At 39.9% G+C, this 20,817-nt stretch overlaps 2 protein-coding genes across 3 annotated transcripts; both read right to left on the bottom strand.

The window, feature by feature from the left end:
* Nucleotides 1-4,999, bottom strand: brf2 (BRF2 general transcription factor IIIB subunit). The gene is made up of 4 exons (XM_014999906.2): nt 4,689-4,999; nt 3,692-3,751; nt 2,179-2,500; nt 1-1,381 (listed from the first exon to the last, which is right to left on the bottom strand). Exons 1-4 carry the CDS (start codon nt 4,834-4,836, stop codon nt 580-582), a joined length of 1,332 nt encoding a protein of 443 aa, XP_014855392.2. The 5' UTR covers nt 4,837-4,999; the 3' UTR covers nt 1-579.
* A 684-nt stretch (nt 5,000-5,683) lies between these two features.
* On the bottom strand, nt 5,684-20,050 carry LOC106925511 (uncharacterized). Of its 2 annotated transcripts, XM_088010970.1 has the most exons (7): nt 19,582-20,050; nt 14,218-14,243; nt 13,828-14,124; nt 11,722-13,756; nt 7,365-8,153; nt 6,528-6,645; nt 5,684-6,413 (listed from the first exon to the last, which is right to left on the bottom strand). In XM_088010970.1, exons 1-7 carry the CDS (start codon nt 19,941-19,943, stop codon nt 6,210-6,212), a joined length of 3,831 nt encoding a protein of 1,276 aa, XP_087867096.1. In that variant the 5' UTR covers nt 19,944-20,050; the 3' UTR covers nt 5,684-6,209. The 2 variants fall into 2 exon arrangements, with proteins under 2 accessions (XP_087867096.1, XP_087867095.1); XM_088010969.1 differs by having other exon boundaries at nt 13,828-14,243.
* Nucleotides 20,051-20,817: the final 767 nt, after the last annotated feature.

Below are 20,817 nucleotides of genomic sequence, written 5' to 3'. Positions count from 1 at the left end.
TTGTTTGACTTGATTTTTGTGTATTTGCAGCTAAATGTTATTTTACATACATTATACTGCAATATTAACAACAGTCACAGCCTCAAACACTGTAAATATGCCCTCTAATCAGTGTGCAATACGGTATCAATCATTTTAAATTCGCAATTCTTATAAATTCTTGAGAGGAAAAGCTTGCTTAAGTTAAAACTCTTACTGTGTTGCATAATAATTGTAGGAAATATACATTTTATGGAGTAAAATTCTTGTGCAGACAAATCATAAGTCGCCCGGATAGTAAAAAGTATAAATTAAGGCTCACATATACGTGAAAGTTTCTTTTCAACTATTAATTTGTGCAATAAATTGCTTCATTGTTGCAACAATAAAATAATGTTAAGCAACATAAATTTTAAGTAAAATAGTCAAAAAAAAAACTATCTCAGACTCTGCAACAAGCAGGAAAACGGCATGTTCAGTAGTAATGAATCAGAATTGCAAAAACAGTTTTTCTAAAATCTTTTAACAATTAAATATCCTTCAAAAAAAAAAAAACAAACAAACAAAAGGTTAACTCTTAATTAAACAAGTATAAGTTAGCTAGGAGTTCCCACTGCCAGAGGAGGACACCGCCTTCTGCATCAGGGCAAAGGCTCGAGCTTCTTGTGGAGTGCGGATGTACGAATCGATCTCGCTGTCGGAGATTTCCTCGTCGCCAGTAACGTTCTGCACAGGCGGCGGCTCCACTCTCCTCCTCTTGGCATGAACCACACAGGGAGGAGCAAACAGGACCCTTACACCCCAGTTTGGTTCTGGGTCTTCAGTCTGGTGAGAGTCGTCTCCCTCTTGGTTTTCCGTTCTGTCAGTGGGACAGAGTTGCAGCGCAGAGGAAGCGTCTGCAGTCTGATCCCTGCTCTCAGAGCGTTGGGACGGCGTCACCTCCTCTGTTGGAGAGTTCAAAGCGCTGGCCTGAGGGCAATCGGCTTGCATCGCCGTCTCATGGGTTCTCAGAGCCCGAGTAAGCAGTGTGTGCCGGTGCTCTAGAATATCCCCCACCAGCCGAACAACGTTGTCCTGAGTCACCTTTTCCCTGACCCAGGGAAGTTCCCGTCCGAGCTTACATAGCACTTCCTTCAGCTCTGTTATTCTCATTACAGCTGGTTTGCGCTTTTGCACTTTGGCCAGGTGACAGAATTTGTCGAGGGAGAGCTTGAGGCGATGTTTGTTGGGGTTCAAAGACTGCCAGGCCAAATACGTTGCCGCCATCATGATGGGTAGGGGCCGTCGTCCGGTCACGATCCAGGAATCTCCTGCCAACTCCACCAACGCCACGGCTCGTTTGGTCAACACCTTGGAGTCCTCCGCCAGCTCTTCAGTAACGTGTTGTGCACTTATTTTGTATCTGTCAAACAAAAAATATACATTTAATCAGATTTGATTGAAAAGTTTTGTGAATTGTATCTAAAGGTGCAGTATTCTGTGTTTTTCCAACCACATGGTGTCATTTTGTAGCACAATAAAGTAACGTTGTCACCGTCAGTTGTTATAAAAATGCTGCATACATCAAACATGGCTCAAAAGAAATTTGACTTCGCAATTTAACGCCTTGAAATTGGGCCTCTGTCTCGTTAAGAAGTTCCTGCTCTTTCCAACACATTGCTTTCAGCATGTCATCACATCAACTGTCCTCTATTAAGCGTTTACAAACGTTCGCCGGAGCGTTGGACTGAGAAATAGTTCAGAAAATAAGCTCAGCACCAAGTGTTTGCTCATTTCTGCTGCTGCTACTTTGAAGCAGAAGTGAAGTTTACTAGTCCTTATGCACAATGGTTAAGGACTGTCCAACAGACTAAAAAAAAACATATGGAAACGTAAATGCACATCAAAAAGATGGAAAAGCTCATTGTATGTTGCTGCTAATGTCTTTATACAGCAGTTAATGGTTGAGATGCAGGAAAACAACATAGAAAGGACACCAGGTGTGTCATTTCTTTGCATGACGATGGTCGATAGGTCAGAGCACACGAGTATGAAGCCATCCTCCTCCCCCACACCACACTTAGGACCCCGATTTACTGATGATCCACTCGACGGTCTCATTGAAAGTTTTATGCATGCTCATTCATAGAGCTCTTGCAGTGACTCCTGTACAATTATTTCAAATAACCAAACATAAAAGGAGCTTCCACACACACTTACTCCTGAACATGAGCTTCTATGACATCTGCGATACTGACAAAAGGAGCCTGGATGTTCAGGATCTTGATCATTTCCTGGTAAACGCCTCCCACCAGCGTCGGGTCGGCGTCCAGGAGGCTGCTGATGGTTCCCAAAGTGACCGGCCAGTCCCGCTGTCTGCAGCTCACGTACACGCAGCAGCCAGCAAGCACCTCCTTCCTCTGGAGGGTCACGTTGATGAAGCTCTCCTGCTGGTAGGCCTGCCTGAAATACGTCAATGCCAGATCCTCTATTTCACTGTTGAGCCGGAGAATCCGACACATTTCTTTCACGCGCTCCAGACCTTAATGTAGATGTAACAAAAGGACAAAAAAAAAAAAGAGTAGCTTTGTATGAATATTCCAGACACAATATTTTTTCTTCTTTTAAATGTGATATTTTCCTGCAGTGATCTTAAGCTAGAGTTGAACAGGATTTCTGAAAGTCTTTAAAAAAATTCTGGCTTGTTTCTTTTTATTATTATTATTATTATTATTATTATTATTATTATTATTTATTTTTTTTAATTTTGTTTTGCTGACCAGTGAACATTCAGGTAGTGGTTCATTTAAGATAGAAAAATTATTCGCAAATCATGGCAGAATCAATTGCAGTACAGCGATAGCAAAAGATTGCTTAGATGCAGGTTTTTGCATTTTGTTTTATATTTAAAACACTATGGATGCAGGTTTTACAAAAAATAATAGGTCTAGCTGGTTGGAGTGACTTCTACTGCCCTCTGTTCTCACATTTGATGTGTATTTTCAGCTAAAGCTAAGGGGTAAGAGAGGTTAAGAGGTATAGGGATTAAAGAAAAGGGTCTAAAAAGGATGACAATAACATATTTTCCCAATAAGCACAGGTATAAATAAATGCAAGACATAAACTAGTCAAGTAGTTTATTTTTCTTGAGAATATAACACAGTGTGTCATCTTGTTCAAAGAAAATCTGTCTTAAATTGTATCTTTGGTAGCTTTATTAGAACCAGCTTGTGTCAAAAGCACAAGTTTTTTTTTTTTTTTTTTTTGCAGCTAACAGACATACATAAAAAATTAATCTGATCTAATAAGTAGCTTTTAAAGCAACTTTTAGAAGAGAACCTGCTTTTTGCTTTTTTCACCGAGGTTTTCATCATTCTTTAGGTCTTACTGAGAAAACTGGATTAAAAGAAGGACTAACAAGCCTCAGGCCTAAAAACTATCCCAACAACACTTCATGTTGAAAAGAAAATGGAAAAAAAAAATACATCTTGCAAAAAGATGACAGCACATCAGAGGTGAATCATTCTTCAGTCTATCAACTTTGTGCTGGAAAAAAAAAGGTTTGAAAAGCCTTCAGAAAGTCTAAAAAAGTCCTGCACAGGTCACTTTAAAAGATTAAAAGAAGGTCTGGCTCCTTTGGGGGAAAATCATCTTGTAGCGGCTGAAGGCTTTTACGCAGTAAGAAGTGTACACACATAACGAGCACAAGCTGCTTTGGGACAGAAGAGCTCACCTTTTATCAGATTGAGGCAGGGCTTTTTTGTCACTGCTGTGGTCCTGCTGTAGCTGACATCTATAGAGAAATAAAAAAAAAAATACACGTCAACAATAAATTGAACCAAATGACCTGGATTTTACCTGGTAATCCATTGAAAATTCACCCATTTACATGTTTGATCATGCTTCTTTTAGTCAACATCAACTTCTAACGCTGGAACAAACTTCTTACTTTGTTCCAGGCTGATATGTGGAACCGATTTCCCTCACGTTTTAGCAGCATGAAAGCTGAATATATCAACTCAGACATGAAGCCTGAAGAGTATTCCCTCTCCTGACACCTTCTACGTAAATTTGATAAAAAGCAAGTCAGGTGCTCCAACACCTGACTTGCTTTGAGGTACTATTTAGTTAATCTTTCACGGTGTGTTTCTGTTTTCACTTCTCATAGATTAAGCATTCAAGTCATGAAGAGTATAGAATGCATTTTACAGATCTGTGTCTCTCAAGGCAAGGTAAGTTAAATGTTTTATCTGGCACATACATTTCAGAAACAAATGCAATTCAATATTGGTTTCATAGCAGGAAGAAAAAAAGCAGGAAATTATGTTTATGACAGCAAACATAAATATTATCACACAAAAAGCAATTTAATGTAAATTTCATGAGATGGAGAAAATAAATTAAAAAATGCTTGACTTTTAAAGACAATGAATTAAGGGAAAGGACTTGAAAGATTTTTATTTAAGCCAAACTGTATTTTAACTTTTTATTTAAACATGGTGGCACTTCTAATTTTCTTTCTTTCTTTTTATTTTTGATATACTGAATTTAGTAAGCACTTTGGTCACCAATATTGTGGTTGTGTTAATAATATAGTTACCTGATCAATGGCTAATCTTTCTTAGTGATAATCTGCGGACTATAATCTGAGTAAATGCACATATAGATGAAACTAGGGTTGTTTATTGACATTTCCTATGAACGAGGGGGTGTTGGTGTCCTGTTCCTACCTGTACCCCCCACCGGGTCATCGGCCAGGGTCCCCTCAGACACCACCGAGCCGCAGTCCACGCACACCAGCTGGGCTTGGCAGTAGAGATCATCGTCCACTATGTTGGAGGAGCCGCAGCCGGGACACTTCAAACCCGCTGCGAACATTTTCCAATCATAAACATCCACTTGTTTAACCTGGACTACACTTTATGACAACAACAGGAAGCGCGCTAGCGGTGTACTATCAACAAACGTAATCGGTGGGAAGCTTAGATGTCTCCGGGTAGAAATAACCGAACTAACAACAGTTCCGTTTGTGAAATTACACTTGAAGGGGCGTTCATGGATAATCCGATTGCGCTTCAGTAAGCATATTATGCAACCTTAGTTTTCCCTCTGCAATAAACAATGAAATGTGATAGCAAGAAACGCTGTAATAACAAAAGACCTAAGCTGTGAATATTAAAAATATAAGAGTGAGGTAAAAAGTTAGCATTCTGAATTCATTACATAAATATGAGCTGCGCTCCAAATTAATTGTAATTAGCGTTGGTGATTTAGAAAATACATAGACAACCTTATGTTAATATTCAATTTTACGTATGCCAATTTCTATTTTCCATTGATGTTCTGCGGATTACTGTAATAAAAATACCTCTAAGGGCATTTGTTTTTCTTCTTTAAGCTAAACTATCAAACCAAGATTTTTTTTTTTTTAATAAAAAAGTACAAGCTTCTTTTAGACCTTAAACCTGTATTTAATCACGGAGGTTTCCCAACCATTTTTTCTTTTTGCAAAAAAGGGGACAAATTGTATTTAAAACCATTTCACAAATGTTCACTAATTTGTGACATGCAGCCAGAAGATGATTTATTAAATGCAATATAACCACTGTGCATGTAATGTAAATGAGTTGTTCAAGTCCAGTACATGTTGGTATATTCCGTGTTGTTTTCCTTATTCGTGTCATTTCATAACACTAACATACTACTGAATGAATGAAACAAGAAATAGATTTATACATTTTTAATTTTATTTTGCAAATATACAAAAACAGCTCACCCAGTTCCAAAGACAGTGTATATTTTTCAGTGTTTAACATTCAAAGATAAAGTGCTCTTGGTTTGCAGAATGCAAAGAAAAAAAAGAGAAGAAAATATAATTACAGCACATAAGGCTCTTTTGGACCAGGCAGGGGAAAAAATGTTTTCATTTAACCAGGCAGTATAGCAAGTCTTTTAAGCTTGAACTTTAAGCAATGAACATATATGAATGCCCTTTTACACTTGACTGAAAGACAGAATTTTCTTGTATAAAAAAGATTTAATTGAAACTGCTACAGTCATCACAGTAATATTTCATCTCTTCTCTTTGATTTCTCTTGATATATTGACCTTAAGGTTTATCCTACTACAAAAGAGCCAGTAGTATTCAGTGATGAACACATCGTGGGAAGCCAGGTTTCTCATGTAGTCGTGAAATGAATAAAGTCAGACATCAGGGATCTGATCTGATTCAGTATCAGCTATAAATCCACTTAGGCAGGCTTCTTTAAAGAGCTCATGGACATGAGGATACCTGGACTCTCTTCAATGACTCGCACCAGCAAGTTGTCAATGTACTGCTCCAGCTCTGATATCTTTTTATCTCTCTCAGAGAGCTGGCTCTCCTGTTTCAACAACAGAGCGATCAGTTCCTCTCGAGTCAGCTGGGAGTACGGACCTGATCTCCCTGTGCCAACCTGTGGGAGGGACGTGAAGTAAAAAGACAACGATAATCTTTGATCATGAAAACATCACAGCAATCTCTAGATTTGCATTAAACTAAAATTGAAAAATAAAAATATAATACCTACATTTGTTTTGTGCTGAACTCCATTACAGTCTAATCCTGTGGCTTTGTTATCATTTCCAACTTTACCAACTGAGTCAGACTGCTGCTCCAGAGGATTAAGGGGTTTTACAGGCTGAAGTCTGCAATGACAAAAGGGTTGAGAATGAAACATGTAAAGAGAATGGCAAGATGAAGCAAAATGTAGTAAAAGCAAGGGAATTTGAATGTATAACTTCTTTAAAAAGAAAAAAAAAAATCACAAATCTCAATGAAAGCTAGCTGTTTGATAAAAAAAAAAAGTAACTGAAACCCTTTTTTTGCATGTTATTTGTAGGAACGCTCAAACTCCCTCAGATTGCGTCGCATCTAAATGATTCCTAAATCTTTCAAGCATATTCTTAATTAAAGATCTGGACATTGCACCGTTCCAACATATGGAGAGGTCATGGTTCTGCTGGAAGGTAAAACACCGCCTCACTCAAGTCTTTCTGTTGCCTCCCACAGATTTTCATACACTCTTCATTTTTTAATGATTAAGTGATCAATGATCCCTGAGATGCGCAAAGCTTACAATACTGTTTAACATCCCGATCATGCTTTAAACCTCTCCACAGCTTTATCCCTAACCCTGTCCCGTCTGCTGTAATCCTTGTTCTTTTTATGATGCAGTTTGTTTGCTAATGTTACTTTCTCAGAGGCTCTACTTCAAAATGCTGCAATTCTAAGTGCTCGTCTATCACATAAAATCCCAATGATGGTTCCAATGTGACAAAGTGTGAACAATGATATTCTGCAAGGTACTGCAGACATACCAAAGATTAAATTGGACAAACTAATGCTGAGGACTAAAGCGTCTTACCTGCGTGAAATTACCGGAGGCCCCTCCTCTCTTGCACCAGCCGTGGTCACAACCTTCTTGGACTCTTTGTTTGGACTCTCTTGGACCTGTACATGACTTTTGACCTCTTGTTGTGTGTTGCATGCCTTGTTTGGAGCAGTCGCTCCACTGTCATCTAAAACATCAGTTTCGTCGTGGTTTCGACTGATGGTGGAGCTTGAAGGAGTGTCATTTGGATCAGGAGGTAGAGGAGCTCGAGCTACTTTTGAGGATTTGACTTTAGCAGAATCTTTGTCAGCAGCTTGAGGCCAAACTACTGGATCAGTTTTAACAAAGGTTGTTGCATCCTTACGAACCGTGAGCTCATTTTCCTCCTCCTCCTCGTCCTCAAACGGGTTTAAACCACAAACGGCGCCGTCTTTAATCTCCCCCGCAGCTCTGTGAAGCTCATCTTCTGCAGCGCACGGTATGGATGGAGCAGGACGTTTATTGTGTTTGCCTGTCGCTTCTTTGGCAGAATCGTGCTCCGTCGTGCTCTGGGTGTTTCTCAAATCTTTGGAAGATCTGTTTAGAGGAGCGATCATCTGCACCGAGCGCTGGGGAGCAACGCTGACAGTTTTGACATCTTTGTCTTTACTCTGCTTGTTAATTTGTGGCAGATGTTGTGTCGCCGTCTCCTCCTCCTTCTGTTTCTGTCTCTCCTGCTGATTCCTTCCCGGAGGCTTAGGAGCCGCTCTTTTTTCCCGCTGAATGTTAGTTGGGTCCTTTTCGCTGGTGGAAGCTGCCCCGCTTTCCGCTGATGACTGACATCTGAAAATGACAGACACACAAGGTGTGGGCAAAAGTCGGCTGTCAATTAATCAGACTTTTCACAGTGAAGCAAAAATACTGAGTCAAGAAAACGCATTCGAACACAAATGTTTCCAATCTTATTCAGTGTCATCTTTAACAGACTGCAAATAGTCTGTGTTTTTTTAGAGTTTAATACACATGGACATTATTTAAATTGGTCATCCAATTCAGCTGCACATCTTTGGATTAAACCACAAACGGTGTACAAGAAAGAAATGTTTCATGATATTTCTAGTCTGACCACTGTATGGTATTTTATTGTGGCTATTAATTTTGTTAATCTTGTTTTTATACATTTTTTTAACACTTCTGGAACTCTAAATGTGAACTTGTATATCCAATATTGCTGCTACCCCTAAATTTCCACTCTTTAGGGTAATAAAGGCCATTTCTATTTGATTCTTCTTTCGGCTAAATAGACTCTCAAAAACATTTAGATCCCTTGACCATCTCACGCACAGTCCAACGTCGATTATCAATATTTCATGTGATAAGCAAACACAAAGTAGCGATGGAGATCAAATGGAAGGAAAATAATGATCTGGCTTTTATGGAAGAGTAGCAAGAAGAACAACATCGCTCAAAGACTGTCATAAGAAGTCCTATTGAAAGTTTCCAACATAGTAAATATGGCAAGCATCGGAAAATTACGCTATGAAACCATTACATCTTTCCTGTAGTGAATCAAAAAGGGAATGATTTTGTTTAGCACAGACAGAGAAGATGTTCAGAGTTGATGAGAGGATGATTGAAAGAAAAGCACAGGGCAATCCTGGAAGAAAATCTTAGCATAGCAGCCAGAAAAGACACAGACTCACCCACCCTAGAAATATATCTAGAGCTAAAGTAAGAGTTTAGATTGAAGTGTTTTCATGTGTTGGAATGGCCTAGTCAAAGTTAAGACCTAAATCCCATTTAGAATGTGAGATTTGAAAACTAACGTTTACAGATGCTTTCCATCCAATAAGAGTTTCAGCTGCTAAAAAAAAAAAAGATTAATCTGTTGATTGACAAAGCAATCAGATTAAATTGTAGTTAAATATTGGCTTGGATAGGTGTCAATGCAAATGCCAACTAAACTTTGGAGGTCTTGAGCTTTTTAAAAATTTCCTTCCACTTCCCTTAAACCAACAAAAAATAAAATGCATATTTCACAATATCCCAAATAGACACAGATATTTGTCACTGCAACGTGATGAAATGTTAAAACTCTCAAGAAGGACAAATACTCCAGCAGTGAACTGTAAACAGCTTCTTCACATAATACTTGATACAATGAGGCAACACTGTGAAATGCTCTTTGTCCTTCAGCCCAGGCTGCTCTCTCCTTCAAACCAACACATGAGCTCAAAGCCATGCAATTTTTATGCAGGCATCAGCCGGCTGTTGCATTTAGAAGAGAAGTGTTGAGACGATCGGTCACAGAGCTCCAACAGACTGAGAAACAGGACATGGGAAACGCTCAGATGAACATTGTCATCAAGTATTCACTGCCTCTTTTATTGTTCTGCTGACGCTAAGGCAGGCTAATGTCAGCTACGTCTTAATCCATCAACCACAATGTAACCATTTAAATAATTAATACTTACTCCAATACATTTAAAACTACTTTTATCAATCGATTTTAAGTTTTGTTCACCGTTTCCAAATATTTAATCCTACTGTCCTTTAAAATCAATCTTTCAAATTTACATTGGTTGATGCAAATTCCTGAAATGTTTTTTAAATATCTCCTTTAACCCTTTCAAGTAAGCTGGTCTCTCTTCCTGTTGTCCCATGATCCTACACAAGTTTTCCCCTTAAATTGAGTCCAATCCTTAGTGTTTACGTTACAATCTTAATCAAAACTTCACTGTAAAGTTACAGCAAATATGTAATCTGCAAAAGCAAGAGGGCTGCAAAAAGGAGGAGGTGAGCGAGAAGCGAGTAAGGACATCTGGATGTAGCGTTAGAAGAACACAAGACAGAAAAGAAGACGGACACAGACAGGAAAAGGAGGACACATTTCAGACAATGAGAGAGAACTATAGTCTAGAAATCCTCTTATTCTGCTTTCTATGAGTTCCCACATCCGGAAAAAGGTGAAATCAAGCTCTATAAATTTCACGACTGAGCAGGAATCCTAGTTGCCAAACTGGCAAATTATTTTGTGTCGGCATTGATGTCGCTCAAAAACGAAACACAAATAAAAAGCGATGATTTTCCCTTCGCTGAATTAAATTTAGGAGTCCAGTGATAGCAACTAGTGTGAGCCGCTGTGTGTGGAGTTTGCATGTTGTTGCCCACCATCCATAAAGCAACATGTTGGACTAATTGGTCACAGCGTCCGCCTCACCGACCACTGGAGACAGAAGTATCTTTTGAATTTAAGCATGCTTTTACATTTCTGTTTTTAGTGGTGCATCATAATATTATTCTAATTTTAAACGTCATTTTTATTAACTTTAAGTGGAAAATTACTACAACAGAAATAAACCCTTTCAGATGTGAGTGTAATTAATCTATGTATATTTTTCACAGTGATAACTTTTCTGAAATAAATTGACTTTTCAATAATATTCCAATTTATTGAATTGGTCTGTGCTTTGATCCATTTACTTCAGCTTGGGATGCAGATATTTTGACAGACTGAATGAATTACAGATTATTTAGTTTTTCTGGTTCAGGAAACTTTAAATCCAGTTACTGTCACACGCCGCTTGCTGCAATAAATCCAGTCATCCTGCATTTTTGTTTGTTGTTCTCAAGACTTTCAAGAACAAGGACTCAAAAGTTGCTGATAGCTCGAAGAAAATATATCCCAGACGTCCGCCAGGAGCGGAAAGGTTACATGTAGACTGATACAGTTTCAATTTTGTATGTGGAATCCTTGCGAGCAAAATTTATGAGCAAGACATGCTGACAAAGTCAAGATGGAGGTGAAGGTGGAGCGCTTCTCTGACGTGTGGATGCAGGAACATGTTCCTGAATTCAACATCTCTCCAGGAAAAGTAGTGAGTAAAAATACAATTGATTGGTTCAGTTGGCAGATATTACAGTGGAGAAACGCCTAAAGCGGACCAGTGAATACAAGCTGCAAGTTTTCATTTGTCATCCACACAGCAGGTTATTTTTGTAGCTGTGCATGTTACCCAAACTTCATCCTGCTGCAAGCGAAGTCATCATTTACAGATGCTTAACAGGACAAGAGCAAAAAAAATTAGAACCATTGTTTTGTTTCCTTCGCGGAGGATCCCATGAAATATTTTCCCTCTGAGGATTATTAAAGTAGAAAATGATAAACTGCTGAGCCTTTCCTAGAAATGGTTCACTCTGCAAATTTAAACAGAATACTGCTAAATCGCATCCTTCATATTGATGCCATATGCAGAATTGATTATTCTTAAAGGAATAAGTAAAAGGGAAACATCCACATACAATGGATGAGGTGAGGGACATATTTTTAAAGATTTAAGGTGAGAAAAGATTTGTCATTTGACCTGATTTTGCTGAATCATCAGTGAAAGTTGAATATTGATCCACCAACCTTTGATCATCAGGTTTTGCTTTAGACGATTTGGGAGTTTCCTCAGGTGGAGTGAAGTTTTCATCAAAAGGATTAGTGGAAGTGATTTCTACAGGAACTCTCAGTTTGAGTTTTGTTCCAACACCTTTCTCTTCTTCTTTTATTTTGTTTTCCTTCTTTTCTTTTGCCAACTTCTCCTGCTTCCTCATTTCCTCCTCCCTTCTTTCCTTGTTATTCCTCTCCTCCCTCCTGATTCTCTCCTCTTCAAGCCTCATTTTCTCCAGTTCCTCTTCTCTTTGTTTCTCTGCTTTTATTCTCTCTTCTGCTCTTTTTCTTTTTTCCTCCTCCTCTTGCATTTTTGTTTGCTCTTCTTTCATTCTCTCTTCTTCTTTTCTCTTTGCTTCTCTCATTTCGTCTTCCAACCTTTGTTTCTCAGCCTTCTCCTCTTCCTCTCTTCTTATTTTCTCTTTCTGGGTCCGTTCTTCTTCAACCTTTCTTCTCTCCTCTTCCTCTTGTCTCAGCTTTTCTTTAGCCAGCTTCTCCAGTTCTTCTTGCCTTCTTTTACACTCCTCTTCCTCCTTTTTTTTCTTCCTCTCTTCCTCCTCTCTTCTGATTTTCTCTTTCTGGATCCTATCCTCCTCCTCCCTTCTTGCTTGCTCTTCTTCGGCCTTTCTTCTTTCCTCTTCCTCTTGTCTCAGTTTTTCTTTAGCCAACCTCTCTTCTTCCTCCTCTTGTTTCCTCCTCTCCTCTTCCTCTCTTCTTGTTTTCTCTTTCTGGATCCGTTCTTCCTCCTCCTCCCTTCTTGCTCGCTCTTCTTCAACCTTTCTTCTCTCCTCTTCCTCTTGTCTCAGCTTTTCTTTAGCCAGCTTCTCCAGTTCTTCTTGCCTTCTTTTACACTCCTCTTCCTCCTCTTTTTTCTTCCTCTCTTCCTCCTCTCTTCTGATTTTCTCTTTCTGGATCCTATCCTCTTCCTCCTCCCTTCTTGCTCGCTCTTCTTCGGCCTTTCTTCTTTCCTCTTCCTCTTGTCTCAGTTTTTCTTTAGCCAACTTCTCTTCTTCCTCCTCTTGTTTCCTCCTCTCCTCTTCCTCCCTTTGCATCTTTTCTTGCTCTTCTCTTGCTCTCCTTTCCTGTTCCTCTAGTTCTTTCCTCTTAGCTAACATTTCTTCATGTTCTTTCCTTCTCATCTCTTCCATCTTAATCCTTTCCTCTTCCTCTTTTCTGAACTTCTCTTCAGCCTCAATCCTTTCTTCCTCTCTTCTCTTCTCTGCCATTAGCCTAGCTTCCTCCTTTTCTCGACGAGCCTCCTCTTCCTCCTCTATTCTCATCTTTTCCTTCCTAAGCGTCTCTTCTTCCTCCCTCCGCTTCTTTTCGTCTTGCTCCCTTTTCCTTCTCTCCTCTTCAGCTCTCTCTTGTTCCCTTCTGACTTTCTCTTCTTCCTCCTTCAGTCTCCTTTTTGCTTCAGCTAATTTATGCTCCTCTTCCTGCCTCCTCTCTCGGGCCCTTTTCTCTTCCTCGATTATTTCTTCTTCCTCTCTGCGCCTCTTTTCTTGTTCCTCTAGTCTCCTTTTTTCTTCTGCCAGTTTTTGTCGCTCTTCCTCCTCTTTCCTGACCTTTTCCTCTTCTTGTCTCAACTTTTCTTCAGCCAACCTCTCCAGCTCCTTTTGTTGTTTCCTGATGGCCTCCTCTTCCTCTTCTCTCATATCCTTTTCCAACTTGGTCTTTTCTTCTTCTTCTTTTCTTAAATCCTTAATATTTTCATCTTCCTCCTCCTCCTCCTCTTCTTCTTCCATCCAGGGTGAATACTCCCTCACTGCTTTAAGCGAATCCACAGATGGAGACGGGTTTTCCAGGACATCCTCCATTGATCCACGTCCTGAACTTGACAGGCTGAAGCTGGATCCGGAGCGAGACGTCCGAGGCGGCGGCTCCTCGCAGTAAACATGGCTGCCGTTGATGCACAAATTGCTCTGCTCCTGTTTTTGTTGGCCAGAGGACGAGTCTTTGCTGTCAGAGCTGCTGGAGTGCTTATGCATCTTGAACTTGAACTTCTTTTTGCCTGAAAACACACAAGGAAAATTAACATGCATGCAGAAAGTTAATGGAGGCATTATATGAAAAAGTGCTGACCCTCGGAGGAGTCCACGTTCAGCCCAGACGACTGGCTCCCGCTCAGCGAGGAGTTCTTCGCAGGCAGGACGGACATGGACTGAGACAAGTTCTTCTGCAGGTTGGATTTCGGCGAAAACAAAGACATCCTTTTGCTTTGCTTCGATTTTCCTCTCTCTCCGCCTCCATTAGCATCCTCTTCTTCGCTGTCCGTCAGAACCTGAGTGGGCGAAGGCACCACACCTGATGAGGAGTCCAGCTCCTTTTTCTTTCCACGGACTTTATCCTTAAGCTTTCCCAGCCGGGAGCGGGACTTCCCTGCAGCGGAGAGGTCGAACATGCTGGCGGTCATGTTGTTTCTCATGAACTGGACGTCCAGAAGGACCTCTCCGCGGTCTTTGTCCGGCTTACCGGTTTTGTCCAGCAACTTAAACCACCTGGAAATGAAATGCACAAAATTTGGAATCCATCTTTAAGTTGTTGTTTTATGCACAGATTATTCTGAAGAAATAAATAAAGAGATAAAAAAATGTCTATTCAAATTCCTGACTACAGCTGCAAAAGTATTGAAACCAACTCAAATTTTTCATGTTTTAACCACAAACCTCAGGGGGTTTAATGGGATTTTATGTGGCAGACCAGCACAAACCAGTGTGTACTTGCAAAGTGAAAGACAAATAATTTGTGGTCTCAAACTTTCGTTTATTTTTTAAACACAAATGAAGATTTGGAAATTGAGGTGCTGATTTCAATCAATAAAACCAAGGAGAATTATTAAATAGAGGGGAATAAATTTAACATTTTGAAACTTTTTCTTCTTAATAATAAAAAGGGTTTGCAGCTTTAAGCTTAAATCACTTCCTGTTTGAGACACAAACATCCCTTCATGCTCCAGACATTTAAATCCACTGAAAATTAACAAGCTCTTGAATTAGTCCTGTTCTCAAACCAACCAGATTAGAATTTGCTTCCCTCATAATTTACAAGCAACAAATCTCCTGTTAATCCCATTTTTACCTTTTGAACAATTGGTGTAAAACAAAAAGAAGTAAAACGGCATTACAAGGAAATTCTAAATAAACGGATTTGTGTCAATTGAAAGGTTCCCCAGCTTCATGAAACAATTGATGTTTGGAGGTCGGCAGCACAATTTTTACAAAGAAAACCAGAAGAGCCCAGTCAGCATTAAATAAATGCCTATCGGGCAAAAAGCTGAGGTCAGCTCACCACTGAGAAAACGGCTTCGGCTGAAATCTGGACTCCAAAGGAAATGAGGAAATCAGGAAGGGGCATTGTGAGTGTAAGCAGAAATATGCTGAGCTGTAGCTTCAGGCTTTTCTTTGTTTTAAGAACACGACTGTCTGGGCATGTTTTCATACTTTTGAGTTTATATGTGACACAATATTTACTCCCTGAATTTACAGGCTTCCCAGGAGGCAGCAGACATAAAAAACCTCAGAGGATTGCTCTCCTCTCATTGTCCTGCACAAGTTATGTTGCTTAGATTCACTGCTCTCCTCCTTCCTCAGGAATGCTTCAGATGTGTGGCGCAAACAAAATTAAGGAGGGAAGCCGCCTTTTCCTGGAATTTGATACACGGTTCAGTCACTGCTGTCACAGCCGTCCCCTCCACCCCGGCTCCTGCTCACTGATGGGAAAACTAGAAATTATCTGCAAATTTCAGGCCTTGATATTGTAAATAATCTGTGCATCCAGCTTGATTTATTCAAAGAACATCCTTCAGATATGAATTGCTAAATAGATATTGGATTTATCATGTGGAGGTGAGAGGGAAGAAGATAAATAGATAAAAAAATAAATAAAAATCTACCCACGCCTAAGAGATTTGAGCTCTCATTGTATTTGTAAAAATTTGCAAGTTGTTCTGTTTAATAAGCTCAGCCTTCAGGAGTGGATTTATTAAGCAGCTTTGGGCTCCACCAAGCACCAGCACAGCCAGGAAAAGGCTTGAATAATCAACGCCTAGACCGCAGAAGAAGACCTTCGAAGAGAATCGGCGCACGCTCCGCGACATCTCCAACCTTGGTGGCATCTCCATGTTCAACACTCGGCTGAATGTGAATTCGGCAAACAAATTTCCAAACGGGGTCTCGTGAAATTTTACACAAGGTCTGCAAACATGGTGCAGATTTACATTTTGGACCGAATTTTTAAATAAGTAAACATTTCCTCTAATAATTTTCCATCTTTGCTAAACCTTTATTATCCTTGATTCATCAACTGAATACAGTCATATTCAATAAATCAGAATATGAAGTCCACCGAGGCTTGATTGATTAAAAAGTACCTTTAGAAGATCATTTTTAAGCAGGCAATAAATATACTTTTTATTAAGGTCACATTTGTGTATTGAAATGGTTTTTATTGGTCTGATATTATAATTTTTAATGTGTTTTTTATTAACTGTAAGCAGAAAATCACAATTAACAGAAATAAAGGTTTGAAGACAACAGCTACATTTAGTCACACCTTCATTCCTTTGCTTATTTCTGCCACTTACACCAATGATATTATTTTCAGAGAAGAATCTGGACACATCGGTGAATTGAGAAGTAAAATTTTTGACAGCTATTTTCCCCTTAAACCAGGGAGACGTACCTGTGGCATATTCTGCTCTAAACAACCTTCAGCCATGGAAAAATATTCAAGATATTCCATCGAGATCATCCCTGACTTCAAGGACGGGAGAGTAACTCTTAATCATAGTAATCAATATTTACTTCAGGATTTTTGGATGTTTTTAAATCAAGCCTAAAAATGTATTGTGGGCATTTTACCGTTTGTTTAGTATTGTACAACAATAGAGCATCACGGGTCACAAAGTCAGACACAGACTACAAATCAGCCAAAAAGAGAAGAAGCAAGTTCCTCAAGTGAAATCAGAGGGGAAGTTGCAAAAGCATTTGGGTGGAGCCCAACACACTCTGCATGAGGTGGAATTAAACTGGTGTTTGCTCTACAGATGGTTTTAAAGCTCTCTGAGCTGGTGCAAAGTTTGCTACTTTCCTGGACAGATGGTACCAGAGGAGGATAACAGATGACTTAACATTTTTTTTTTCCTTTTTCTTGCAGATATCCATCATACTTTCTCTGGACACATCCTTCCTGGGGCGCTGATAACACAACGGCCCTGAGTGACTCAAGAATTTCTTATCACAGAGCACAGCTGGGAGCCGGAGAACAGCTGAATAAGTAACAATGTAGCAATGATAAAGTCCAAGGACTAAAACTGTCCGAGTCATGTTCCTGGATCAGAAAGGCCAAAAAGGAAGATGAGAAGAGTTTTAATGGTGCGTTTAGAATCGTTCTTTCAAAAGGGGCTTATAAAACAACTTTATTTAAAATAAATAAATAAGTTGTGAACAAGTACAGCAAGTTTTACTGCCGTTATTCAGATTCACAGAGGGTCTAAATTATCCTGAAGGAACCGTCAGCAAGATCACGGCCTAAATCTGGCTGGAGGATTGACCACAAGCTGACTGGTTTCCTGGCAGAGTCTTGGCTTTCAAACAGTCCATAAATGTTCAATGTGGCTGATGTTCAGGATATCCCAAAAGCTCCACGTTAGCCTGATTTATCCATTAGAAAACCAGGCCTAAAGTGCCGTGCTGTTTGCTGCCGAGTTGAAATGAAAATTTTGAGCTAATACTTTATTTCGCCAAGGCTTTGCAATGCACCAATACCACAGATAATGAGATAAACACTCGAAGTAATGATGACGACTCCTTTGACAACATATGATCTGTAGTCTGGCTGTACAGGCACAGCCATCGTCTAGCTGGAAGACCAATTTGTGCCCAAGCCTCTAGTTCCTGGCTTCAATTTTTAGTTTAAGCATACCACAGGATACTCCAAAACTGTTTTAATGTACCTGCTGCTCACAGTCGCTGTACTTTAATCAATGACTGCAGATTGTTCTAATACCTAAAAAAAGCTGAAATTTGATGATGTGCCACTTTCACCAAGACAGACAGTCTCACATTTTACAGAAGCCACAGATGGAGAATGATGAAACAGGATAAAAATTAGGTTGATTCGACCTGCTTCATGTTTTATTTTATGACTTCCTGGTGCTCTTATAAAAAAAAAAAACAGGAATGGAGGGACAAGTTGTACGAAGCGTTGACAATTCTTTCCCTGCCATCCTGACCTAATCTTTACCAAACTTTAAAACTTTATTCTAAATTAATAATCATAGTTCATGAGCCATGCTGTGGTGAAACAAGGCCTTCCTATTTCACATTTAAACCTCAGCGGTTCAGCTGTGAAAAACTGGCCTTGCTTGACTTTCACTGTTGCCGTCAATGTTTGTTTTCTCATTGATAAAATGGTCAGGAATGCGAGGCCAAAGCTGGAGGGAGTCACTGAGCTCACAGAAAGATCAACACAGATGAGCCGTGTCTGAATTCACTGCAAAAGAAACGCGCAGAGATCCTCGAGTGTTAAAGACGACCGCTGAGTTTCATATGGCTAGTTACAAATGGAGAGAACAAAGCAGATGATTTTTTTTTTTACATATCTTAGTGTGCTAATAAATCCACGGCACCTGAGATTAAACTTTTAAAACAACTAGCAAGGTCTTGTCGGCTATTATCATCTAGTTTAGAGGGGAAAAACATGATTCTTTAAAATCAGGTTGGTTTTACTGAACTGGGTTATGTTGCCGTTTGCGTTTCCATAGCAAGGCTGAAAAAGCACACGGTGGACGCGGAGAAACCTCCAATCTAATGGGAAGCAGAATAGAAAAAAAGAGAACTATTGTTCATAGGAGCGTTTGTGACCTCTGCTCACTGATTTGAGGCTTTGCTATAAAGCTAACGGTGCGTGAAAAATCGTGAAGGTCGTAGAGACTGTTTGGTCGACTTAATCCATCATGAAGGGGCCTGTTGTAGAGGCAAAAACTTGATCATTTTAATAATTAGATAAGAGGTAGAAATCAATTTGTGCCCAATAAAAAGGTTCCTTCTTTATTTAATTCAATTAACATTTGGTGTATAGAAAAATGTTCAAGTTCAATAAAATATCTGAACTCTGGATATTCTTCTCCTACAAAGTTTATATTGTCTTTCCTTCTGTATAGAGGGAAATGAATAAGCTCAGTCAATGAAAATTAATCTCTGAACCAACTGCATTCATTTGCTTGAGTAAGTAATGCTGCTTGGCATCCGCCAAGGCTGCAACCAGGGAAACAAATCCTCTAAGCTGCAACGTTGCAAGTGGGCAACAATCGGAAACCAAACCCACGTAAATGGGCCTGTGCAGTGATGCATGGCCGAGTGTGTGCGATCTCAAAGGGCTGGAAGGTGCAGAGATCACGGATTCGTCAGAAGTAAACACACAGGACAACTTTTTCCACAAATGCTGCTGCTGCTGGTTTGGTCGTCTGCAATTTAAAAATCGAGACTTTACAAAGGGATTATGGGAGTTTGGAGCTCTGAGACCACAAAGGTTCAGCATGACTGACAGCAGAACCAAAGAAAAAACACACACACACATTAAGTTATGTCTCTGTGGCGCAGGTGGAAGGCAATTACTTTTACCTGCCAATATTTAGTAATAAGGAAATGCAAACTCACTAAAACTTTCTGCTCAATGTTTATTCAGGAAAACCAGAAGGCCAGTAGTTAAATCTGTTTGCATAACAACTTTAAACTATTGAGTTGTACTTTGCACTTTTATATTTCTTTTTAATCCGGCGTTAGCATTTCTAATTTAAATTCAGTGTGATTTTTTTTCTTTCCACAGTGAACTTACTCTGTCTTGTTGCGGGTTTTGTCCTCACTGAGCTGCAGCAGGTTGATGACAGCCTGGCCCAGCAGCTTGTCAGGTCCCACCAGAGCGCGGTGCAGGACCTGGACGTGCAGCGTGCTGCGGTCCTTCCCTCCACCTCCTCCTCCTGCCTGAAGCAGCAGCGGCGGCAGGTCAAAGGAGGCTTCCTCTTTCCACACCGGAGCCACGCTTTTCTCCGCCACCGACGTCTGGTACTTGTCCTTGCCCACTTGCATAACCGCATACGCGTCATTGGTGCCGCTTTTCCCCTTTATCCTGAGGCCTCTGGCTTGGAGCACCGTTACCTGGACGCTTGTGGGACTCCACTGCTGATCCGCTAAAGACATGCTGACAACACCTGCTGCTGGCGCCGTTACAGAGAGAAACACCAAAACAAAACGCAGCGGGGCCAACACGCCACCTGGCTCGCCGCGAAACTGAGGAGGAGGACGGAAAAGTTAGTTGAAGAGCCCAGCGGGACTTCAGGAACCAGCTGATTGGGCGTGGTCACATCAAGAGGGGGGGCCTCGGTTTGGAGAAGCCACGCCCACTTCAAACTAACAGGTGGCTGGATCAATGAGCCTCACTATGAATGAGCCACACCTGTCAGTGCGGTCAGAATCAATACATTAGAGGTTCCGTTCCTTTGAGGCTCGTTTATCAGATTAGAAGTACCCTTAGAAAACAACAATCTTTAAGCAGGTTTAGTTAAACCCACATTTGAACCAAGATAATATAATGGTGTGGACTTTTTCAAGCTCTATGGTAAAAAAAACAACAACAACAAAAAACATTTTGTTGCTCTGCTCCATCAACGCTGAGCACACTGCAGCAGGATATGAAACTTTCCACTTTGATTATTTTGGGACTATTCAAAATTAAGATAAAACGAGAAATCTTCTTATGAAACTTGCTCTTGTTTGTGGCTCACATTTTAATTGTTTTAATCAAAACTCTTGGATCTTGGATCTCAGTGAGACAAGCTGTATAAATAAAGGGGGGGCAGGGGGGGAAATGATACTGTAATTTTAAATGCCGTGTTTCCATTAGCTGTAAGAGAAAAATCCACATTATTAACAAAATGAAGGGGTATGGATTTGAAGGAAGTGTCTCATTTAGTAAAAGTTATTGAAATTTATTAAATAATAACAATTCAATGATGATTTTGATTATTCAGTTGACATATATGCACTTAATATATAATAAAAGTCAAAACTGTAA

Source organism: Poecilia mexicana, unplaced genomic scaffold, assembly GCF_051168715.1.
Source record: "Poecilia mexicana isolate PSO_F unplaced genomic scaffold, ASM5116871v1 scaffold_12, whole genome shotgun sequence".
Lineage (NCBI taxonomy): Eukaryota > Metazoa > Chordata > Actinopteri > Cyprinodontiformes > Poeciliidae > Poecilia > Poecilia mexicana.
Note: the sequence above shows the minus strand (reverse complement) of the source record. Positions and strands in the feature narration are given on the sequence as shown.